The 27,479-nt window shown below is 31.3% G+C and overlaps 2 protein-coding genes across 2 annotated transcripts in view; one reads left to right on the top strand and one right to left on the bottom strand.

Annotated features, from left to right (window-relative positions):
- The window catches only part of LOC144858915 (transmembrane emp24 domain-containing protein 2-like), a 144,807-nt gene that overhangs the window by 88,638 nt on the left and 28,690 nt on the right, over positions 1 to 27,479 (bottom strand). The window lies entirely within an intron of this gene.
- LOC144836125 (uncharacterized) lies at positions 9,625 to 25,817 on the top strand. Its single transcript, XM_078691321.1, has 8 exons — positions 9,625 to 9,683; positions 15,084 to 15,135; positions 15,277 to 15,375; positions 16,136 to 16,811; positions 18,896 to 20,113; positions 20,920 to 21,184; positions 22,175 to 22,281; positions 24,461 to 25,817. Exons 1-8 carry the CDS (start codon positions 9,626 to 9,628, stop codon positions 24,665 to 24,667), a joined length of 2,682 nt encoding a protein of 893 aa, XP_078547447.1. The 5' UTR covers position 9,625; the 3' UTR covers positions 24,668 to 25,817.

Genomic DNA, 27,479 nt, shown 5'->3' with positions numbered 1-27,479 from the left:
GTTACATGCATAGGCCTACAGTAGTAATAAATTACAATTATTATCCTAATGTGGTTATTACCTCCGCCAGAATGGCGAGATGTTGTGGTCGATCGCGTGTGTGTGTGCGTGTGTTTGCTTCTTTCTATTTTTGTTAGTTAGCAGGGTTAGGCCTACTCAAAAAGTTATTGCAAGATTTTCATAAGATTTTAAAGGATGGTTTCATAGCTGTATGGGAACACGTCATTTTCATATGTATAGGCGGAGGTTTGTGCTCTCTGAGTGCCCTTCTACTTTATATAATTGTTCAGTCTGTTGTATGTTGAAATTCCAGTATTTTTCTCTGTAGGCCTACGTTGACGTTTAACGTTAACACCTACAAGATCTAATTAACTTTTATTTCTACTTAATAGCCTAAGTCGAGTCGAGTGGCGAAAGAGGAACAACCAAATAGCCTACAGACCTAATTATATTCATGTTAGTTAGTAACATATTGGAAGTTGAACTAAGTATGTGGAGAGACTCACCAGTAGAACAAATAAAAAGTCAAACAAAATGTAGGTAACACAAGAAAACGAGGTGGGACTACAAAATAGGCATGATGAATGTGGAATACATTGACGAAGATTGCCAGGCCTACTGCACCGGTGCGTGAAAAAAAGGAGAAAATATGATTTTACGCATATTTCACGATATCAGAAACCAATAGTATAGTTCAAACGTTCAAGGGTCGTGGGAATTTGTAACACGGAACCAAAAATCATCCGATGTTCCCAGGAGGTACCTGGTGACACTGTTTGATGGCGTAGTATATTTAGATGTATACGAAATCTTAAAATCATGCTGCAGAACCTTTGTTTTGTAGATGGTTTGACAACAATTTTGCCTTTTCAGCTTTCATAAAAAAATGGACACATATCTTTTAAGAAAATCATTAAATTGAAAACAGAATTGATAAAAGAAATATTGTGCGTTAAATACGATGCATCTTAAATCCACGTTTGCGCATATAAATTCAAATTCAGGAAAATTATGGAATACATGGAAAGTTATAATATTATTGAAAATTAACCTAGTGTAGGCCTATATTAAGTATTTAAAGTATAACGATGAAGTGAATTCTCCAACTTGTACCTTTGACGTACTTAAATGTTCGATTTTTGTTTATGGAGATCCGTGTCTGGAACTTCACGTGTTAATTAAAATATTCACACCTTGGATTGCTTTTAAATATTTCATTCGAACACTATGCCAATGAAAAATGAAAGTGGAACTAAACACCCTAACGTTGGCATCTGGGTCAAAACTCTACGAAACTTTGCGAAGTATGTATGGAACGACATAACCGCACATAGTGCGCAGTGCTAGGACCCCTGCCGCGTCCCGTAAGCGATACTTTTCGGCGCTAAAGACGATGTATCGCGTTTCTGTTACAGTTATTCAGCTTGCCAAAAAGACACATTGTAGCTGGGGTAGACGGTGACAGCGGCCAGGACAACCGCTGTGCTAGATTATTACCACACAAATTCGTGTCCACTCCAGCGAGGACACTCACCGATAGTATCGTACGATTTTTTACGCATATGTTATTGTTTTGATTCTATTAATATTATGCGTCGTCAAAAACGACTGCCAGTTCCTACAATTGTAAAGTAGATGATGCCGGAACTGAGTATTTTATAAAAGTATTACTAAATACTACAAATTTAACTTGTCTGGAGAGTTAAAAAGAATCCAAAAGTCGAAATGGAGAGTTTAAGAATGGACATTGAAAGAATAAAGAGGAAGAATGGAGAGTAAAAATAATGAAAATTGGGAATAAAGTGAGAAAATGGAAAGTAAAAGAATGGAAATTTTAAAGAATAGAAGGAAAGAATTGAAATTCTTTTATTTTCCACTTTACATTCTTTTACTTACTAAGAATTCCATTCTTTCTCTATTGTTTATTTTCAATTTTTGTACTTTCCATTCTTTTACTATTTATTATTTTACTTTTCATTCTTTTACTTTTTATTTGTTACTTTCCAATCTTTTTGCTCATTATTATTTTACTTTGCCATCTGTTACTTTTTTTAATATTTACATTCCATTCTTTTAACCTTTATTATTTTACTTTGTATTATTTTAATCTATTTTCTACTTCCAATTCTTTTACTTTTTTTGTTTACTTTCCATTCTTTTTACTCATTATTATTTTACTTTCTTTATTTTACTCTTCCTTTTCTCTTACCATTATTTTACTTTTATTATCTTACTTCCAATTCTTTTACTTTTTATTGTTTACTTTCCATTCTTTTTACTCATTATTATTTTACTTTTCTTTATTTTACTCTTCTTTTTTCTCTTCCCATTTTTTTTATTATTTTCTTTCTATTCTTTTACTCTCTGTTCTTCTTCATTAACTTTTTAATTTCTATTCTTTTATTGCTTTTCTCTTCAGTATTTAATATGTTACATGCATTCTCTTCCCTTCCCCTAGTTTAAAAACAAATTGTTTTTCACAATTCGTCCTTTTGTCTTAATTTTCTTTTCGTTTACGCTTGCTAATTTCCTTTTACTTCTTGTGTTTCATATTGCATTTTATCTGTGTATAGGAATTTAAGTGAAGGTATTTTCAATAGAAATGTGTAGTTTTAAGTGGAATTCTTTAAAATCTGTAAGTGTTACCTTTAGTCACGTTCCATTTTCTTTGTTAAAAAAATCATCAAACAAAAGAAACCATGATTTCTTGGTTTAGATTATAGGCCTACGTGTTACAATGGAAGGTTGAATATCACTTTTTTTTGGACAGCAGGGAGCTATGTTGGGTGCAGAATAAGTGTAACATTCTTTTAAAAAATAGGCCTATAGTTATTTTTGGCAGAATAGGATTCTAGAGGTTTGAGCCAAGACGAGAGTGTAGCTTCTTAAACTAATTATCTCCGTTATAACGATGGCGGAAGAATGGTATTTAGTCTGTTGCTTACTTCTGCAATACTACTTCAACAGATAGAGAATGGTGTCATGTGAGGACGAAAGGAGGATGTACGCGCGACAACACACGTGATGACCAGCCACAAGATTGACAGTTTGATGATCCATCGCTTATTTTGGAGATGAATGCCTATCGATTTGCTTCTGAATTTAAGTTATTATGGTCTAGCCTTCAATTTTCATAAAGCGTAAGTAATGTTTATGTTGTGCTGCTTATAATCCAGAGTAATTTTACACACGACAACAATTTGTAAAATTGACTTCAGTTTTGGCCTGTTGCCAAACCTAATACATCTTAATCAGTCTCCAGTGCCGTTTCCTTTCAAATGGTTTCACTAATTGGTACTCCTCTGTTGAACAAAAGCCGATGCAATTTACAAAGATAAGTTGTGTTTCGCCTCAGTAGGATATTAATGTAGATACATAGGCCTACAGCATGTTCATTTAAAGCTGCAGTTTCACTCTTGACTATAAAACATCACCAAATAAAATCATATTTTCAGGTTGGAGAAGTGACAGTGCAACTTTAAGTCATCAATTAATGTTGAATACGTCACGTTGATCTTGTGGAAATTGCTTGAATATTTCTGACATCTTTTTGGAGGTGTGTGGTAGGTGTGACGTGGGTTCGTCTTGGTCACATGATTAAACTGCATAACTTATTAATGAGCAGACGACAGCTCGTGACCCACTTTCATTTAGAATTTAATTTGAGGCCAAAACATAAAAAGTAGCATATAATGTGTTTATAATAACTATGTTAAACTGATTCGTAAATGTAAATAGGTATATTAATGTGTGTATGGGTGTATATATTTGTAATGGATGGAATATAAGGTCAAAAGAAATAAAGAAACAAATTGTGAGTACTGATTTAAGATATAATAAAAGAAACAACTACTTTTTAATACATTTTTTAATATAAAGTAAATTTAAATGATAAATATTCGTACTTTTACTATAACTTGCAATAAACATAAAATGTACGTTTTTAAAGCATACTTTTACTCCATCGAGTTTATGTACATGTATAAATATAGTGCCTTTTTAGCTGCTATATTGAATTTTATTGTTTTATATTTTTATAAAAAATGTATGTATGTTATATAATATATATTTGTAAAGGAATGAATAAATGTGGGTGACCCCCACGAAAGAGAAAAAAAAAAAAGAATTTAATTTGATAAAAAAAATTATGGGATAGATTAAGGGATAGAAATGTTTGCATATATCAGGATCAAACATCTATTTCCATTAAATGAATAGTGAATTTACTTTCATAAGTGATAGGATATTTAGTAAGTTTGCATAGTTTGAAAAAAAAAGTGTGATGTGCCCGAATATGGTAGAGATATTCCCAAATATGGTAGTGATATGATATCATCATGTCCTATTATTTGGCAAATCACATTTGTTTTCACAAATTTTGATAGTGTAGACAAGGCTTTATAGGGTGGGAATATCAAGGAATGGAAGACTGTTAAAGAAGACTGTTAAAACATAAGCAAAACGTTTGTTATAGTTTTGGTGTATGTTTTTTATGTATTATAATGAAAAGTTATAGGCCTCTAAAGTAAATATTAGAAAAAAATATTTATTATTGAATAAAAGATTAAAAATTGGACAAAGGGCTTTTTTTACACGACAGAGTGGGCGATGGTGATCGTTGCATCTGGAATGGTCATAGACCAAGTTTGGCGCTAATTTTTAGAATGGTACGATCTGCTGCCACATGAGTACACCGGTTGGTATTTTAAGGATATTAGTACTTCGAGCGATGTCTGCAGGTTATATATTTTTTTGAAAATCATACGATCGACGAAAATTGTGTTCTATATAAAGAAATACCGATCATTCTTGTTCCTCGTGATCAGTGATAAGTGCAGTCAATGAATTTACCGCCGGAGTGTATGCCAACTAGCGACATGAGGTAGACGCGACCCCAGGCAAATTACTACAAAAGGGTCTGGTCTTACATTTATTTTGGTCGTTTCCTTTTTTAAACGTTTGATATATTAATTGCATGATTCAGAAAACAAAATGATCAATTATTTAAATTGGAATATTCCATCCGTAAAAGTCTACTTTGAGAAAGAAATATTAAGCATGAAAAGGACTAGTTTCCCGATATCGTTTATCTTCCCTTTCCAAAAATCGCCAGGCTAAAATTTAGTTTAAATCAAAATTTAAGATAAGATAGTAGGCCTATACTATGGAGAATATGCCTACTTACTACTATTAACTAATACAAAATATGAAATATTAATGCTGCGTTTATGCGTGATTATAGAATGACGTAATCTTAACGGATACGGTATTTTGTAGCACTGGATAATAAGCCTTCATTCATTGCTGGTGGTATAGGCTATTTGTTGTAAATTAAGTACGAATGAATTTAACCTAATGTTGTAAATTGTTGTACAGTTGTACTAATCACGAAACGGCATAATAAAGTTAACAATAAGAGTGTGACTTTACAATGTAGGCCTATTTACCATGAGTGACCTTATAGTGCAAGCCGTAACTAACTCAATTCGATAAAATTGATCTACAATGCTCACACCTTTACAAAGCTGGGTCATATCGATGTGAGTTGCTATTAATAATGTTTTGAATTCCTAAAATCAATACATAATAATTCTACGAATGTTAATTATAGTTCTGCCCACACCACTGAGATGCATCTGACTACCGTAGTAGCCGATCCACATCGATTTTAATAACCGGAAGCTGAAGGCTTAAGGAAATGCGGGTCTATGGCAGTACATTAAAACAACATTAGAAATAAGACAATGTCAAATTTAGATTTCAGAAATTAACATAATAGGTGTTTATTATAGAAAGTCAACAAAGTGTAAAGTGTCCCCTGAATAAAGTGTGTCCCCTGAATGAAGTGAGTGTGACTCCTGAATGAAAGTGAGTGTGACCCCTGAATAAATTTGTCCCATTAATAAGTGTGTCCCTGAATAAGTGTGTCCCCTGAATAAATGTGTCCCCTGAATAAGGGTGTCCCCTGAATAAGGGTGTCCCCTGAATAAGGGTGTCCGCTGAACAAGGGTGTCCCAAAGTATTGTTAATTGAGCCGATACTATTTGTATATTCAATTTGTTAATTATTCGCTTGTGATTGGTTAAATGTTGGGAACTAGTTTAACCAACCAAACCAAGACTTATTTGCGAGTCTTTTGGTCGACTTCCCTCAACGGAAGTAGAGGGAGCTAGACGCATATTTTCTCGAAAGTGTTATGCTGTAAAGATGAATGTTGGTTCCATGGTAATAATAAATAGTCCGATTCCAAAAACCAGCATCCAACAACCGTACTATTATTTCTTTTTTTTTTACCATCATACTGTTAACATTTTTTTAAATTATTTATTCTGACATGTACATGGAACCGGCGCTATTAAGTCTCATTGATTGATTGCTACAATGGGGGAAAACGGCCTCAATCAACAAATCAATGGCTTAGCCACACCATTGGTGCATAATGTAGAAATGATAAATAAAATGTAATCGACTTCCATCATTCATCATTCATCCATAAAAAAACTGAGTAGAAGCCGGTTTAAATTTTGAACTGAAAGTGCGACGGCAAAAGTTTGTTGACGACGCCCTCTTTATAAACCAGGAAGTTCAACTACAGAGTTTTACTTTACGGCGCGAAATTTGCTTTGCGAAAAAAAATGTTTTAAATATTTTTAGTAATTTTATTGCATTAAGAAGGTAAAAACACATGATCATATGTTGTTCCAGGGTTCACTATTAGGACTTCTTCTAGCCTACACTGTTAATGTTAGTATTAGTGTTAACTACTACTATTCTAGTAAACTGGACGTTACAGTATAGGCTAGGTACGACTACGGTAGGCTTTTGCTAGGCCTAGGCTAGCAAAAGCCTTTTGTGTAGGCTAGGCCTAGGCCACACACAAACATCGCTCGGCCGGGCGATCTCTATAATAGGGCCAGGGCAGGCCTACAATATAGGCCTAGCTAGGTAGGTTGTAGGACTATCCATAGTTCTAACACCGGTATCTATTAATTAGGCTCTTATTTCACAGACATACTCAGCATCTTCTTTATTGAACATTGTTTTTCTCACCATTTGCCCCAACCAAGAGAGATGTGTTTTTATTTTATTTTAGGCTGATTAACTAGGCCTAGCTAGTATGTAGTGTAGTATGCACCATTTACAATATTTATTTAAATTCTGTATTTTATATATGTATATAATGTATGTCATTTTTATTTTCATCTGATTTCCACTAATATTAATAATGCACTTTGTCAATTGTATGAACCACTACAGTATGCTGCTATACCGTATATGACCCCCGGGAGAGGTGCGTCATTTGACCAATGTAAGTCATAACTTATGAATACCATGACACACCTGTGCGTCAAAAAATGTGACTTACCCTTAGGTGACCATGACACACCCATTTTGACGCACTGTGACCATGTTGTTTACCTCCGCCAAGGAGGTATATGTAATCGGTAGCGTGTGTTTGTTTGTTTGTTTGTTTGTTAGCAGGATTACTCAAAAAGTAATTACAAGATCTTTACCAAAATGAATATACGGATAGATATGTGGTCAAGGACCATTCCATTAAATTTTGGGACCATGGTCCCAATTCTGGACCACTTTTTTAGTATACTGTTCAGACCTGCTAGTGTTAAAAGATAGGACAGAATTTTCCAAAAGCCGGCGAGCAGTCTTAAAGTAACAAGTAAACTGAAATTGCATTTTCTCGAGAACTACTTGTCCAAAAAACTTCATTTTTGTACAAGAGGCAAGAGTTATAATTTGTGATTTGTAATTTTAAAACATAATTTGATTTAATGTGCACGTTTTTTGATGCGAGTAGTTTAAAAAACCTATTTCTTTTCAAATTCACTCGTTTGATTTTCGCGTTGCTGTTCTATTGTTAGTCAACTGAAGCTATTGTTAATTGAAAGACTTGTTACATAACCATTACACCAAACTCGCATACACATGCTTGTAGTGAAATTAGCCTAAATCACAAACAGCATTAAGACATACACAAATATATATATATATTTCTTTTTTACCGGAGAAATCTTATGTAGGAGAATTTTACAGTAGGCGGAGGTATGCACTCTCGGAGTGTCTTTCTAGTTTATGATATGATGGGTAGTAAAGTGACGAACATTGACACACCTTGTTCATTGATGTGACGTACCATCTAGGTTTTTTGACGCACCTCTGCGTCAGTATTATTTGTAAATGATGCACCCATGACGCACCTCTCCCAGGGGTCGTATAGTGGGTCATACAATTGACAAGTGCATAACTGATAGACTTTATTCATTTACCCATACACTCATTTTTTATTGTACTACTACTAGTCTTACTCTTAGCCTACTTGAACCATGGAGGTATTTTATAGCTAGGCTCCATGATGATGCTTGGACTATACTGAAATGATGTTCACAATATAGATAGGAAGATGATGATGAAACAAAATTAATGTGTTGGCTTTTGCATTGAATAATATGCACAGTTGATAACATTTATTTATTTTCATTGTTCTGATTTAAAAAGTGGATCACAGATATACTTATTGTACATAGCAATAAACAAAACATTTTTTTTTAATACAAAATATTAACACTTAAAATGGTCCAATAAAAGTCAAATGAGGAGAAAGAAAACTTGTTATTTATTTATTTTGTAAAATAATTCTTCATGGTTTTATATTGTTTGGAAAATTATTATTATTAAATATTAAATATATTATTATCTCCCTGAAAAAATATTGTTATGTGTAGAATAATATGCCATTTTGATTTTCAATAATAGTTATTCACTTTGACCAAAAATTTGATGACTGAGAAAATTTGTTGTCAAATTGGCTGCCAGCCAATGCGGTTTTGGTTCAATTTGACCGTTTGTTTTGTCTTTTCATATATACTTACTGTACAAAGCAATAAACACAATAAAAATTTATCTTTCTTAAATACGAAATAGGCCTATAGGTCTAATAAAAGTCAAATGAAGAGAAAGAAAACTTTAATTTTATTTATTTATTTTGTAAAATAATTCTTCATGGTTTTATTGTTTTTTTGACTTTTTTTTAAAATATATATTGTCACCCTGACCAAAAATTGGATGATCGAGAAAAGAATTAGTCAAATTGGCTGCCAGCCAATAGGGTTTTGGTTATTTGGTCTTTTTATATAAGTGAAAATATTGTTTTTTGTTAATTTTTTTTCTGTGGAAGTGATTAACTTAATTAAAATAAAACTACATATATTATATTAATGTACACATTTACTATCTTTTTATAGTATATCTGATAATTTTTTAAATATTTAAATGACTAATGATTTTAACTGTCTTTATGTCACCTGTGTCAGCAGAGAAAATTAAATCTGTCACAGTCATGGGTTTTGTTTTATATTCATATTCATTTCTATTGTATTATCATGTTTTTAATTGACTAAATAAATGAAATAAAATAATTATTGTATTGTATAACTATTTCATTTGTGACTACAGTATGAGAAAACCTGCTAGCTTAGTAATAGTAGCAGTGAGTTTAGTAATTGTGCCAAGTTTATTAGCGGAGGAAGTCATGTGACAGACACTCATCAGTATACAGTATAATACCCTGCATAAGTGCTTAGTTGTTCAATTCAGTATTGGAACTACTATGCTAAGTCAACCGTTAGCTAGGCCTACCTGCCAAATGCAGTCCACATTTGAAAGAGGTACGGTTTTGTTTTTGTTTTTTTTTTTATAATTAACATTAATAATAAAGGGGATATTATAAGTTATGGTTGAGAAAGTCCCCTTTTCCTTTTAACATTTATGTGATTGTATTTTTATTTTCACAAAATGAATACTGGAAATCGAAAAGATTTAGTTAATTTTGTTGTTTAATAAATTACTTGTTCAATTAGAAATATATGAGCATGTTCATATAAATATTACTCATTTTAAAAAAAATATTCTGAAATATTTTTAAAACATGACTAATTTAACTACATAATAAAATTTATTTTTGCGTTCCATATATGTACTTTAATGATTTTTATTTTTGACCTATAAAATCAAGATGAATTTTAGATATTTTTGTTGATAATTTTTGTTGTTTTGTAATAAAAATATGATTAATTAATATTGTATTGCATTAACAATAACTTACTATGTTTGGTTTGTCCTAATGTGTTTTCAGAAACTCTATTCTCTAGTGTATACAATATTCAATAATTAATATAGTTTTATTAATATTTCAATACCTTAATAATAATGGTTATTTTTACATTGCTGTTCTAAGTATTGAGATAAACTGAAGTGCAACCATTTCTTAAGATTAATTCAATGTTGTCTACGTCAGCAATTCATTATGTCACTAGATTTTTAAAGCAAATCTTGATGTTGCATTTAAACAAATTGTATAGGTAAATCTTGCACGGTTTGTTTTCATTTATTCTGTTAAGCTCTGTTAAGTGTGATGTGCCCAAATATGGTAGTGATAATGACATCATCATGTCCATATATGGGCACATCACATTGTTTTTTTCACGTAAAGTTTGATAATGTGAAATTCCCCAAATATTCCCTCCTCCCATTTTGCGTGCAAGGAGTTGGCCTTATGCCCAAGTTAATAAGGAATGCAGTACTGTGCACAATTTTAGCGTGTCTTTCTAGAACCCCTTTGTTTCTCTAACGTTTTTTTTTTTAGGATGTAAGGCAAGACTTCCTCTGCACAATTAATTGCATTACAATTCAACATGAATAACAAATTAATTATTGGAAAAATTGAGAAAGTTACAATTTGTTGGCGTGCAAATTGTTTTCCTAAGTAAACATGTTGACAAATTCTTATGCAAACATGTTGTTATACAGTAAAGAATAAATTAAAGATCTGAAGAACAAAAAAAGTAATTGCTAAATGTTTGTGTAAAATGAAAAAACAAGACTTGTGGATACTGAAATATTGTACATCATTGCTGAAGAAAATAACTTTTTTTTACTGTAATAAACGATTAAACGATTTTTATTATAGTCATAATTATAGGCACAGTAGAATATTGAAATGGGTGAGGGGGTGGGTGGAAAGGACCAAGTATCTATATCTTTGCTTAGCGGCAGAATTGGAAGGAGAAACTTCTACCTGGTTGGATCTGCAGTACTGTATCTCCTTTTTTTGTTTTGAGAGGAGATATTAAGAGAAACTAACACCTGGTTGCATATACAGTACCTACTAATCGTCTTTAAATCCCCATAATATATCCCTCTTAACAAGAAAGGGACGATAAAACCCTATGGACAAAAATGAAATCATTTAATTTATACCAACGCGTAAATTAATGGAAACAATGTTCGTATGTTTTTCGTGCCTGTTCCTTGAAGGCCAAGTGCAAAGAAGTTGACCGATATTTGGAATCCTACCTCAGCAAGTGAAAGCAAATGCTGTACTGGCACTGCCACACACTTTTGACCTAGAATGACTCAAGTATTCAGGGGTCCTTGTTATGTGGCGGCGCTAGTGAGTCAGTGTTGTCTCTTTTCCTCAGTATAATTGTCACCATGTTGGCTCTAGGAGTCATTTTTCTTTCCTCTACTTTATAACTTGAAGATGTTCATTGCAGACAAAGAAACCCAACACAATTTTTTGAATAGTATTCATGTGAAATGATATGCGTACAGTAGTTATTTCTTTATCATATCCACTGTCCCTGTTCCATGTTTAGATATTGGGTCTTGCTCAATACTACTGCATACCAGGGATTATTGCCTTACAAACACAGATCATGGATGTAGATATTTATATACTTAATGCAAGTTTTGTTTCTTTGGGTTTTTTGTTGCCTAATCTTAACAAGTTAGAAGTTTCATAATTCTCGAATTAGTTTTACACAAAATAATCTCATGTTTAATATATATTAAAATAATAATATCAATAATGTATATAACGAGACGTGTTGGGAACGCAGTAGTACGCATGTGCAGAAGAAAGTTTCTTTTAGCTTCTGACAAGTTTTATGAATCACACTTGATATTTTATATTTCTTTTTTATATTTACTAAAGAATGAAAGTGATACTTTGCTGTCATCTGGACTGCAGATGAATAATTTGTGTCTTAGTGTTACTTAGTCATAGCACCGTATTTCTTAGTAAATCTTTAGTTTTCCATTTTGAAAATTCCAGGGATATGAAAATAAATACTATGAATTATAAAACAACAAATTTAGAAGCACGACTAAAGCTATGTCTACACTATCAAATTTTATATGACAAAATTATTTTTTTTGATCTAATGGTACATGCATGTAAAAGTTACCCACAATCTGGCCTTTGGCCACTAATGGTAACTTGTTGCATTGTTGTGGTTTTTTTGTCCTTTTTTAAATGTTTTATATGAAATAAAGAAATAATAAATAAATAAATAAAAAAATGTGATGTGGCCATACATGTACCTGTATATGGACATGATGATGTCACATCACTGCCATATTTGGACATATCACTACTACCATATATGGGCACATTTTTGTCAAAACTAGTTTATCATTATTCTATCTTCCCCAAATGCATCAGTATAATGCATTTAAACCTCCCCATTTTTATTATAATTTGTGATTTCATATCAAACACTTCAAAAGATATTTGACTGACATTCCATTTTGAGAATTCTAGGGATACATGTATTAAAACTAACATGAAGTTTACAGAATGACTATTGAGAGACTATTAAGACTCTATTAGTACCAATGAAAAGTAATTATATATTCTTGCCAAAAAAAAAGCATGCAATTAGTAATGCATAAAAATTAACAATTGTTCTTTATTTGATTATAATGCTATTTTAATGGAGGTTAAAAAGAAAATTGAAAATTTTATTGCCAATAAAAAAAGAGAAAAATTGCATTAAATAGGGGAAAGAAAAGAGGCTAACTGATGATCAGTATCAGTATTCATCCCTCATGGGACAATTAACAAAAGAAGAAGATGGATTACATCATCTTACATTTAAATATCAAATCTTAAGAATTATAAAATGTTTAGGTAAGAATAATAACAAGTAAAAATTTAATAAAAAGTTAAAGTGTTATTTATTTAATAGTCTGATGGCACAACTGAATTTCTTTTACGGTTAGTTTTGCAAGTTTCACAACTACAACGGCGGCCATGAGCAACACTTCAAATTCCTGATAAAGAGCGTGGTTAAAATATGATATGATATGTGTTGTGAATCTTGTAATTTTCTGTTTTAGTGCTGTAGTCTCAGAGCAACATCATTTTCTAGGTAATTTATGCAAATGATATAATATATGGAAGTGAATAATGTTAGTGTTTTGAAAATAAAATATTTTACTTCACAATAAGGCTGCTAAAATTATCAACGTTTCCCTTTTCTCCATAAAAACTCTCATAAAAATTTAAGAAAGTTAATTTTAGTAAACAATTCTGTCCAATATTTTATGGTAAATTTTTTATGAAGTAACCAAATTGTTTTAATGTCAAACAAATGTTATTAATAGCTAACAAATGTCCTGAAAATTATATTAGTTAATCCATCATACATACTTTGATAATATGTATGACATAACGTTCGACTCATAGGTCTATTATGGTTGTCTCATTTGACATCCGTATCATTCTGTTCTGAGCAGAACAGTGTCGATATTAACATTCATCCAGGCTTAAAATTATCTGCTTACTTAGCTCTGTACTTTAGCTTTCAGTACAAAAAAGTGCTGTATTTAGATAATTACTTTGATAGACTCACTTGGCTTGGATTTGAATTATTAAATATGTATGTCTATATTTGTACATACATTTTGCTACAGTATCTGTGAAAGATTTTGATCTGTTTTTTAAAAATAAAAATGGATTTTATTAACATAACATTTTTTTCCCTAAAAGATTTTAAATGCTTCAGATTGTACAATAATTAATCTTTTTTAAAATTCTTAAGACAATTTTTGTATTATAAATTATTAATTTATTTTTAAATTAAACTTCTATTTAATTGTTGGTTTTTCTAATCGGTCACCTTTTATTTTCATTTTAATATCAAATGTACACTAAATTGTAACTTATGTTACTATAGTATGTTAATTGTTATTAAAACTTTAAATCGATTTTCAATTCAAATATAAACATTTAGGAACAATTATTACAACTTAGATGTATCTAAACGTTCTATGAGTAACATATTACAGTATTACCCAAAACTAAATACTGTATAGTGTTATCTTATGTATACACTATGATTATAACTAGATGTTTCTATTATTAGAAATAATTAATGTTTCCTACTGAAATTAGTTTAAAGAACTTCCCAATTAGATTTATCTTCAAATAGCCACAACATTATATAAATAGAAGTTCTTGCATGAATTGTTGAATTGATTTTTTATTGAGTGTACTGATTAAGTTGTCACCAAAGTGTATGTAAAACACTATTAGTGTCACATGTTCATTAATAGATTCATTAAATTAAATAAATTATTGTTCATCATACTTTAGGCATACAGTACTGTAGTGCTTGTGTAAGGGGAGGTAAAAACCTCCCAAGTTGTCTGATAATCGTGGGAGTTTCCAGATAATTCAAGTGATCTCTCTCCCTCTAAAGATTCAATTTCTGCTGATTGTTTTGGATCTACAAAAAAAGATTCCAACAGTGAATAAATATACCTTTCTTTAGGCACTACTACTTTGAATCCTTTTTATTAACTAAAGGAGAAAAATGTTTGAGCTCTTATTCCATCTTTTATCAAAATAAAACACACAGTACCCATATGCCACTCTTAGAATGTGCATGATATCCAGTAGATGTTGATGCTGAGTTTTTAAAAAAGATGCTAGTTCTATTTTGAGAAATTAGAACTCTTCATTGTTTGATCCCAACATTGTTTTAGTTAGAACCTCTTACATCCATACTTGAACATGTAAGATCCCCTGCTGAAGTTACTGTACTATGTACTGTCATGATTCCGTAAAGTATACAAATAGTTTTTTTTTAGTTGGGACTTCCATACTGTCGTTCTCCTGCTAAAGATGCTTTTATGATGCAGTAAAGTATACAAATACAGTAGGTCTTTTCCATCACATGTTATTTATCTCTTATAGACATAATACTATTTTTTTATTTCAGATAGCTACAAATTAAATTATGTTGAAGTGGAAATTGGTCCACCAAAGCAAGGGTGAGGAAATTAATTTGTAGTAATTCTGATTGGCTGTGTGTAATATGCCTTTATTACATTGGCTGTTAATACTTTATTTATATTAATAACGAATCGTGAACATGTAAATCATGCAATGTTTTTTGATTAATTTATTTCTAGGAAAGATGATGGAACTCCAGTCATCCGTATACAACAAACATCTAAGAATGTCAACTACAGCACGATTGTCTTTCCTCCAAAACATAATACTAATTCTTTGTAAGTTTATGATTCATTGTCAGCTTAATAATTATATCCTGGATCGTCTAATTTTGTGAAACCGCGAAGTGCTGTACATATATCATTGTCCCGATCATTTTTGGATCAAACATGTATTGAAACATAATAAAAATTGTGTTTTTACCTTACCAAGCACCGATTGTACACCTGGCCTAAGGATAAAAGCATTGGATATGATCTCACGATCAATATTCCAATGTCCAACACACTACGCCACACACCCTCATAACTTGACTTCATGCCAATGAAAGGATGCTTTATTAATTATAGCGACCTACAGTAGCTTTTGTTGTCAATAGACAGGGTAGTGTCAATGTTAGATTTCCTTCTTCTCGTTTGCTGTCCCAACAAAAACAAAAACTCAATTTACTGTACAATAGAATGGACTTTGTGTTTATAGTTATTTACATTTTAATTTTGTTGCAATTTCAATAATCATAAAATTTAGTCATGATCTGCAATCACTAATTTGAATAATTTGAGAATTGCCTCAGCTGTCTCTTGGAGGATGAAAAGATTTGCAGAGAGATTTGTTTTATTTGTAGATAGTTTACAATTTAAATAATGTTTACAATTTCTTGTGAAAGTGTATTTTAAGCCAACATTTAAAACACTGGTCAGCAATCTATAATTAGAATTTTTGTCTCAATTCAGTTTTGGCCAAAGTGCTTCAGCTGTCTCCTTTAGGATGAAAAGATTTTCAGAGATAAGATTTTAAATAAATTTGTTTTCTTTTCAGGAAAAGCAATGAGAAAGATTCAACCAACAACAATGAGCATGTGTCAAGTCCACCAGCATCCAAACCAAGCCAGTCTAAAATTCCAAATGTTGTTTGCACTAATGGCCCTTTATCACTGCCACCAGCCAAAGCTAACATCAGTTCATCTCCACCGTCATCACCACTGCCTGTCAAAAGTTCATCTCCGACAAAGAAGTCAATACTTGCTGGAATTCTTCCAAGTCTTCCTTCAAAGTTTAGTGGAGTAAAGTTTTCTCGATCGAAGAACCAAGCAAAAAACAACGCAGCTTCAAATAAAGACACAAGTAAAGTGTCATCAAATTCCAAATCATCTCCCAAGAAAGGAAGTTCACCAATTACAATCAATATTCAGTCAAAAAAAATTGAAGAAACTCCAGTAGTTAGCAGTTTAGAGACAAAAGAATGTTTAACTATGAATTGCAAGCCGGTTATAATGGCAAGCTCACCAGAATTAAGTCCACAACCTCGCTTAAGAAAAAGACAAAGTGTGGAGAGAAGAGGGCGTAGTAGAAGACAAGCGGTTGCAGATACTGCCTCTTGTTCATCATCTGAAGGGTTGTTGTTAACAAGTCCTGAAACAGTTCGCAAAGACTTGTTAAAGTCAAGACCTAATACACTAGAACTCAATGAAGAAGGCAGCACTAATGTTAACCAGGTAATTTCATGTTTAAACTAGATCTACTTGTATGGTTAATGTTATCTTGGTTAATATGATTATTTAATTTTGAAGGTAAACTTTTTCATTTTAACTAGGTCTATGTTTTTTTTAGTTGTAAACTATGTGTATGACTAATGTTAACTTGGTTTATGATTAATGTTAACTAAGTTTATGATTAATGTTTACTTGGTTTATGACTATTTAATGTTAACTAGGTTTATGATTATTTAATGTTAACTATAGGTTTATGATTAATGTTAACTTAGTTTATGATTATTTAATGTTAACTAGGTCTATGATTAATGTTAACTAGGTTTATGATTAATGTTAACTTGGTTTATGATTAATGTTAACTTGGTTTATGATTAATTAGTGTTAACTTGATTTATGATTATTTAATGTTAACTAGGTCTATGATTAATGTTAACTAGTTCTATGATTAATGTTACCTTGGTTTATGATTAATGCTAACTAACATTACACTAACTTGGCTTATGATTATTTAATGATAACTAGGTCTATGATTAATATTAACTAGGTCTATGATTAATTATTCACTAGAAGGTCTATGATTATTGTTAACTAGGTCTATGATTAACGTTTTTATTTAATTTTTTTTTTATTTTATGACTGTCTGAATATACTGTATTTATATTTTCCCTAAAATTCTTATACTGAAATATATTTTGAATGACATTTTTATTAGTAATCATTTTACTATTTTAATCATTTAAAATTTAAATTCCACTTAATTTTTTTTTTACATCAGATAAGAGTAACCTTTGACGCATTTTCCTGTTGTCAATCTTCTGTAAGATTCATTTGGGCATTTTTAATTTTATCATTTTTCTAAATCTTTAATGGCCATGACCAAAAATGGTACTTAATAGGTTTCAATTTAAGACGTGGAATTATAATTAGTTAATGGATTTTTTAGTTGGAATATTATGAACAAGTTCAACAATTAAATAAATATTCCAACAAATTTTATTCATATAAATGTTGAGCAAAATGACCAATCTGTATGGTGTAAAATAATATTTTAAATTATCTAAAAAACTAATAATTACAATGATAATAAGAAATAATATTACTAATTAAATATTAATATACTTTATACATACTGCACTGTACATATTAATATTGTTAATATAATTGTTTTTAATAGGATTACATTTACAATATTATTAGAATAGTCCACTTTTTAAAAAATGATACACACTGTCTGTAATTTAATAGTTTTTATTATCTGTATCTATAATTAGTAAAGAAATTTAGTATTTCGGTTGTTTTATCGTATTTTAGGATGTGAAGTAGTCAAGAGTTTCCTTTAGATTACATACATACATTCTCAACATCATTGCGAAGTGAAACACTTTAGCTTTACCAAGAGGATTAAGTTTGTCCACAGAGCCATTCTGAGCATTTTCAGTCCTAAAAATAGCTTATAGCTTTTATTGGATTATACTATTTTTAGATGATATAATATGCAGTGTTTAGTTGCTGATTAATTTGGCTTATGTTTAAATGCTATATTGATTTAGGTATTAAAGCTCTCATAATCACATAATTGGGGCAAGTTTGTAGGGTGGATTGGGGAGGAGACACAAGGCTTTTACACACAGACTCTAGGCCTAAAATGTAGTGTACCTACTAACTCTAACTTCCCTTGTTGCAATGATAAATAGTTAGGATTTTATAGTTTTTATTGGTCAAGGAAAGAGGTTTATGTTCTTATTAGTCAATGAAAATGTTCATTATTGGTCATAGAAGTGTTTTGTGTGTTCATTATTGGTCATAGAAGTGTTTTATATGTGTTCATCATTGGTCATAGAAGTGTTTTATGTGTTTGTTATTGGTCATAGAAGTGTTTTATGTGTTTATTATTGGTCATAGAAGTGTTTCATATGTGTTCATTATGTCTTAGAAGTGTTTTATGTGTTCATTATTGGTCTTAGAAGTGTTTTATGTTCATTATATGTCAAAGAATTCTTATGTTCATTATATTATATATCTATAGGTTTAGAATACTAGTGTGCCATACATAGTGAACTATTGAATTTTAAATCTGTTTATTTTAGAATTTGTCACCAGGACCAGCGGTACAACGGCGTAGAGCTCTATCGACACCAACACGTGGTCATCAAAAAATGCTAATTAATGAATCTGAACTTACAGATGCCATCAAGTCTAGAAAAGAACGTTTTGATTCCACTGGTGAGGACCTAGCCCACGATGACTATTCCTCTAGTGATGACGAACCCTTTATGGAAATTCCACAAGCAGTGCAAGCTGCTCAGAAAGCTGAAAGAGATCGAGTTTTTCAAAACCAGGCCATTCAAACAACACACAACAATGCAAAAGAACGAACTCACATGGTCCAAATGAAACAAAATACTGGAAAAGACCGAAATTGTAAATTCCAAGCAGTACAAAATACGGACAAAGAGTTAATTTGTCAGACGATCCAAACCGCACAACATTGTGAAAAAGAGGATCCTAGTTCTACTGAGAATCAGAGTAAAAAGATTACATATGAAGTTGTATCATTAGGTGCCCCACTCGCCAGAGGAAAGGGTTTAACAGAGTTAGCAAAAGCTATGAAATCAATGCAAAATAGAGTGTGTCGAAGGTCGTCTGTTGATGGCTATGAAGAACTGGAAAAAGAAGATCAACCAATAGAAACTGGTAAAGCTAGAAAAATTGACCGCCATGAAATTGAGAAAATTATCCATAAAAGTAAACTTTCCAAAAAGTTGTCATTATCAGAAACTTCTTGTAGACTAGGTGATCTTCAGGCTAATAGAGATTGTGACTTTTCCATGTCTGCGACAACCGATATGGTGTGTAATAATACAGTTAAATTGAAATTGCAAAGAGTTCCATCTGCAAAGTCTAGAAAGTTTGAACAAGAAGGGCAAAGAAGCCCAAAGAGTGACACTTTAGAGAGCAAAGCGCAAGATTTAGATGGAAAGGGGCACAAAAAACCCATTCCTCTACCAAGAAGTTATTTAAATCGAGACAGTGGACACGAGAGTAGTAATGATGAGAAGAGCGGTTCTTCTGCAAACACATCGCCATCATCAACGCTATGTAAATCTCGTAATTTAAATGTCACTCCAATTATTAACATTGCAATGGAAAAGTGTCAAGCTATGCGAGAAGCTAAACAAAATGCAGAGGTGGTTATTCAGAATGGGAATGACACTTATATGAACGTGAAGTTGAAACCAAGACACCAGAGAGATCGGTATTATGAAAATGTGGCAATTGAACAGGTCTTGCAAAGTATTTCTCAGGTAAGCTAAGTTTAAACTTTGATGAAATCCATTTGACTATCATGCTTATCCCGGTGTTCTGGCAGGGGCGGACCAAGCTTGAGCTGCATGAGAGCTAATATGAAATTATGAACTATTTGATACCTATTTTTGACAGGCAGTTACTACTCTATCTCAACAGCGAGACATTCAATATTAAGTTTTCTTCAGCTTTATGGACATGACTTCAGTGTAAACTGTATTACTGTTATGTACCCTGTGCTGTAATATATTATCATATCTGTACATAATATACAGTGATATCTAATTCTGCAGAATTTGTCTTAATGCACATTTGCATTCTATGCCTAGATTAATACAGAACTTTACTTTGGCGTGTCGTACCAGTTTGTATCATTTCCTACACTTCAAAAAGTGTGCAATTATACGTCTGGTTCGGCTAGAAATTATTCTATAATTACTTCATATTTCGGACACTGTTAACAAATTGTTGACGTGTCCTAAATGAGTATTTTATCAAACACACGCATATTACTAATGGACCACATGATAAAATGTGTACATATGCTCTGTCTCAAATGTGATCGATGGTTTATTAGTTAATGTTAATGGATGTTAATAATGATTGAGTGTACAGTAGTTTTACCTTAATTCCTGGATCTATCCCATACATGGCTTAAAAAGTAATTTGTTAGGCCTCATCACAATGCAACACAATTTGTTTATATTGGAATATTACAGCTCTTTCAATACAAAGTAAAGTACTGATATCCAAAATTCTTCCAAAAGCATAATTAACATTTCAATCAATTTTTATTTTTTTACAGCGATCAGATTCACCAAATCCTTCTCCTATTCCAAAACGAAGAGTACGCCATGTTTCTGGCGCAGACAGTGAGGGCTCTTCCTCATCAGAAATTAGTGTTAGTCCAAATCAAAACAAGGTGCACTTGAGTAGTCAGTATATTAAACAAGACACGTCGTGTAGATATAGCGGCGGATCCGATTGCAGCGCAAGAGGTCGTGGTGATGGGCAAAATTCACGCCCTGTTCCTGCTCCTCGTTATCCCAAAGAAAGTGGAGAAAATCATAGTATGTGTATATTCTTCTTTGTTAATAATATTATTAATTTAAATCAAAATCTTAATGTAGGCTAGTAATACTAATAGTTCTGTAGTTTTTTCCTGGTCTGTAATATACAGTGTGATACAGAATACATAAGTAATACAGAAAAATAAAATATTGGTCTTATCTATACTGTAATAGCTGATTTTTGGTAACCTGTATCTATATCCTGTATCATACAGTAGGTAAATTCAGTAATGCATTGTCACATATCTATCACATGTGATACTGTATCATAGCCATAAGCCTAACCTTATTCGCCACATGAGATACAGTATGTGACACTGTATTTACAGAATTTGCCAATGATACTGGACATAATTGTAATAGCATATGTCTCAATACAGTACATAAAATTGGGTGTAAATTAAACCAACTAATTGTGTGTTTATACTAGTTTTATCATTTCATTTTTTTTTTCATTTTTTTTTCAAAGATACTGTAGATACTTATAATTGTACATGCTGTGCATGTAAAGGCCTTGATAAAATAGATTGCAACAAGTTTGACCAGTTCAAATATGTTACTTATCACCTACAATAATTAATTTTGGATGACTGTAAATGTTCTGCTAAACTCTGTGTCTTTCCTTTGTACAGTCAAAGAGACACCTTTCTTCTAAACTTGTACTAAAATTATAGAAGTTTTAGAAGTTTGACTTCACTTTACAAATCTACACAGGAAATTGCTAATCACTCCGAGGCATCCAGAATGTCTCGAGTTAACTAGAAACGTGACTAAAAAAATCAATTTTTCTAGCAATTTTAAAAATAGTCTCTTCAATTTGCTTTTGTTTAGTAACATAATGATAATGATAATTTACATATTTCTGAATGTAAATATTTGTTCCTGTATAAAATTGTCTTTTTAAAAAAATGCTGTGTTTTGTATTTTAAAGTAAATGTTGGTGTATTTGGTGTTTTATATATATATTTATTTATTTACTTTTTTCGGTAGATGGTAAATTATGGTATTTTGGCAAGATGCCACGACAAGAATGTGAAAACCTACTGTTGTCATTAGCTAAACCGTGCCAGTTCTTAGTGAGAGACAGTTCCCACAGGGTAAGATATTTTAATACATTTTGCTTCAAAAACTTACTTTTTTTGTGTCTATATTCTGTTTAAAAGTTCTGCAGAAATTGTATGCCATAATAACAGTACTATTCTATAGCTTTCATCGCACTGATATTTAGATCCCCTTAACAAAAAGTAATTTTTATTTGAAAATTGTAGTATTTATTCATTTACAACATAAGTTTATTTGTTGTACATGCTAACAATTTCAATATGGCATTACTGATTGTAAAAGTGTATTCTCAAAAACAACAAAATATTAACATAAAAAGTTATAAATACTTCCTAAAAATACAAACAATTAGAATTGTCCAATATAAAAAGCAAAAGTGAAGGAAGAAAAATGTAATGGTATTTTAATATGTGTTGTTTTTTTATTTTGCAAAGCCAATCCATTGAATGTGATTGTGATATTGTTTGTAAGATATTCTATGTCGTAGTTGCACTGTATATAAATGTTCTTTTGCTTTGCACCATGGCGCCAATTTTGTTACATTAAATTGGTTACTTGACTCAACACATTTCCTTCTATAAATGTTTATATTAATACCTAATACAATTCAAATTAACTGTTTTATTAATAAAATTCTGAACTTGATTTGACCTTACTTAGAATTATGTAAATTAATTTGTTGACCTTTAATGATACTCGTTACAGTTGGAGATGGGTTCCAGTTAAGCCTTACGGTTACATCCTAGATTAATTTAAAACCCTGACCAGATTTTACAGTTGGTTCAAACGCATGATGTCATGTAGCAAAATCAACATTAGCATTTCAACAGTAGCCTCTATGTCTCCTTGCAAACTAATTACGCATGTGTCAGCATATGGACTTGTTATAATGACAGACATTCATTTTTTATCTAGTGTTCCATGCTGATTTTTTGTAGGTCATATTTTAAACCACACTTTAAACTTTACAATTAATGTACAAAGCACTAATAACTGCTTCAATATTTTACACATGCCTATACAAATTAATAGAGCAAAAAATGAATGGTATGTCAATGCAAATTGATGAATGTTATATGCAGTTTACACAACCTTAAACCAAATCTACAACTCTTTTAACCCCCTTATTACTTGGCTGGCAAGGCTCACAAAACTCTAATTGTGTGGGAAATATTATCTATTAAAATTTTCAGGTGCTCGATGCTTGTAGTTCATCTCCTAAACCAGTTGGTGATAGGACCATTCATAATTGAGCACCCTCCTCCAATGTTTTTATATGTTAAACTATAGTTCAATAATATTCGGTAAAACATGCATTTTTGACCAATTATTTCAGAACTATACACATTGCATATTCAGGTCACAGAGAGGTCAAATATAATCTAGTATTTTACCGATTCTATTATGTAATATTAGTATTTACAATACATCTGCTCCCTCTCCCCCACTGTCATGTTCCATATTTTGTTGTAGATTTCCCACATCCAATTTGTTTTTACTGACATATGATACTTGAATGACTAGTTTGATATCTGGGGCATTTCCCGTACAGTATGTCAAGGTATCGTACCGGTCTGTATCATCTACATGTATATACCCACATTGTACAGGAAATATGTAATCCCATATCAAACTTTTATGTTACCATTTTTTTAAAATGTATTTATTCCTGGTGGAACTTTACTTATTCTTGATGGCACTTTACTTATTCCTGGTGGCACTTTACTTATTCCTGGTGGCACTTTACTTATTCCTGGGTGAAATTTACTTATTCCTGGTGGCACTTTACTTATTCCTGGGGGCACTTTACTTATTCCTGGGTGAAATTTACTTATTCCTGGTGGCACTTTACTTATTCCTGGCTTATAGCATCATTTTCTATTTTACCTATGAGTTTTGGGTTTCCCTCCTTTAGTTTCTTCTTTTTTTTCCACTTGAAAAACAAAATTCATATCATTAAAAGGTTATATATTCACGTTCCATATTGAAACATGAAGAAAACAACAAATGCAACCAATCACATTAAGGGAGTTAGTCGAAAGAGCACTTTATTTGTAAGAGCTTTGAATAAATATGTCAAGTGAAAATAGGGACACGAATAAAGAGAAATATGTTGAAACTATTAAAAAGCTTTTATTGTGCCAATGAACTTAATTTACTAACATTGTATCAATAGATAGATTGCATTATTTACTCATATATTTTTTTTTCTAGGCTGGCGATTTAATGTTATCAGTACTCTTTGGAAGAAAAGTTCATCACTACCTTATACAAACCACACAAGATGAGAAGTTTTCTATCGCACATCACGATTTCAACTCAGTCACTGAAATTATTGATTTCTATACCACTCATGTTATTATGTACTCACCGAAAAATGACCCAATATACCTCGGTGAACCATTTATGAAGCACCAATAGGAAGCTCTTGTGGTTTTCAGAATAATGATGTCAGAGCAATTCGTAATATGCATTCGCACACATGAGTAATGGAAGAACAACTGTAGCTCTTTCACATAGCCTAGCAAACTCTTGAGTAAAGCTCTGTCCACACTATCAAACTAGTTTGACAAAAAAAAGTGTAATGTACCCAAATATGGTAGTGATATGACATCATCATGTCCATATATTTTGTTGTCACATAAAGTTTGATAGTGTAGACAATGCTTAACACAGACCGGGACGTCAACAATTGCATTTTGTATAGTATGTACTGTATTTTGCTAGGTTATGGGAAAGTGGTACTTTTCAAGAGTCTGTTAAACTCATACTATATTTGTCTTGTTTTATGTCGATAAGAAGTAATATAATTTCGTGAATTATGTATATATATATATATTATATGTGCTAGATATGTGTTTATGAATTTACTTAAGTTGAATGATTTGATGCTGATGTTGATAAATAAACATAATTATATTTTTTTGTAATACAAAATGTAAAAACAGTGAATGTTGCCTGGTGCAACTAGACTATAAACTATGTCTCTGTCGACGTTTTGTTGTGCCTTACAATGTTTTTTTGTATAGTTTTTTGTATGCTTTTAATGTCTAATCTTTCAATATATGTAATGAAATATAATCATAAATATAATTTTAAGCTCTGTCTACACTAGTTTGATCAAAAAAAGTGTGATATGGTATTGGTATGGCCAATAGCTAATAGTGATAATATGACATTATTATGTCCATATATGGGCACATCACATTTTGTTGAATTTTGTTTTTGTTTAATAGTGTAGACAGAGTAAATTATAAATAGAAGACCAGTTATATTTAATTTGCATATATAGGTGTGTAGACCTAGTTAAAGATTATGTTGCAGCATCTATTACCAGAAACGTTTCAATATCATTATGATTTAACGATTTTAACGCAACTCAACACCGACAGAAAAACAGGGTGAAAAAAAATGAATGAGAAATGAAATGAGAATGAGACTCATTACTTGTAAACACATCTGACTGTTGTTTCTCTTACACCTTTGTGAGATTATTTTTATAATATAAAAATAACAATAATATATTTAAAACTTCATAGAAAGTCTTAGGTATTATTATTTTGTAGAAAATATGACAATATGTACACATTGTCATATGTTGTCATATTATTACATGGCATAATAATTGAATTAAAAAATGATGCTATAATATTACCATATATGCCTAATTATCATATATTATGTTGCTATAGTAACCAATAACCATGTCAAAATGGTAACCATGTTACGTAATGTAGTATGCGCATCAACACATTTTTAAATCATCAATATTTTGGTCATTTAAAAAAAAATAGTTCCTATGGCTGTATAAGATGATGCAAACACAATATATGCGCATATATGGCAATGCTATCGCATAATTAGGGATTTTAAAATATGGATATTTTGGCCATTTTTCGAAAAAATCCCTGTACTATAGCACAGGGAAATTTTCGAAAAATTGTCAAATTTCGACCCTTTTATTTTTTGAAAAAATAGTTCCTATGGCTCTATAAGAAGATGCAAAAACAATATATGCGCATATATGGCAATACTATCGCATAATTAGGGATTTTAAAATATGGATATTTTGGCCATTTTTCGAAAAAATCCCTGTACTTAAGCACAGGGAAATTTTCGAAAACTGGGAAAATTTCGACACTTTTATTTGTTGACAAAACTAGTTACTATGGCTCTATAAGAAGATGCAAACACAATATATGCGCATATATGGCAATAATATCGCATAATTATTTAATTTTAAAAAGTGGATATTTTGGCCATTTTTCGAAAAAATCCCTGTACTATAGCACAGGGAAATGTTCGAAAAATGGCAAAATTTCGACCCTTTTATTTTTTGACAAAACTAGTTACTATGGCTCTATAAGCACAATATATGCGCATATATGGCAATATTATCGCATAATTATTGAATTTTAAAAAGTGGATATTTTGGCCATTTTTCGAAAAAATCCCTGTACTATAGCACAGGGAAATTTTCGAAAAATTGCCAAATTTCGACCCTTTTATTTTTTGAAAAAAATAGTTCCTATGGCTCTATAAGAAGATGCAAACACTATATATGCGCATATATGGCAATACTATCGCATAATTAGGGATTTTAAAATATGGATATTTTGGCCATTTTTCGAAAAAATCCCTGTACTATAGCACAGCGAAATTTTCGAAACTGGGCAATTTTCGACAATTTTATTTGTTGAAAAAAATAGTTCCTATTGCTCTATAAGAAGATGCAAACACAATATATGCGCATATATGGCAATACTATCGCATAATTAGGGATTTTAAAATATGGATATTTTGGCCATTTTTCGAAAAAATCCCTGTACTATAGCACAGGGAAATTTTCAAAAACTGGGAAAATTTCGACACTTTTATTTGTTGACAAAACTAGTTACTATGGCTCTATAAGAAGATGCAAACACAATATATGCGCATATATGGCAATAATATCGCATAATTATTGAATTTTAAAAAGTGGATATTTTGGCCATTTTTCGAAAAAATCCCTGTACTATAGCACAGGGAAATTTTCGAAAAATGGCTAAATTTCGACCCTTTTATTTTTTGACAAAACTAGTTACTATGGCTCTATAAGCACAATATATGCGCATATATGGCAATATTATCGCATAATTATTGAATTATAAATAGTGGATATTTTAGCCATTTTTCGAAAAAATCCCTGTACTATAGCACAGGGAAATTTTCGAAAAATTGCCAAATTTCGACC

This window comes from Antedon bifida, chromosome 2, assembly GCF_963402885.1.
Source record: "Antedon bifida chromosome 2, ecAntBifi1.1, whole genome shotgun sequence".
NCBI classification, from domain to species: Eukaryota; Metazoa; Echinodermata; class Crinoidea; order Comatulida; family Antedonidae; genus Antedon; species Antedon bifida.
This window is presented reverse-complemented; position numbering and strand designations above follow the sequence as displayed.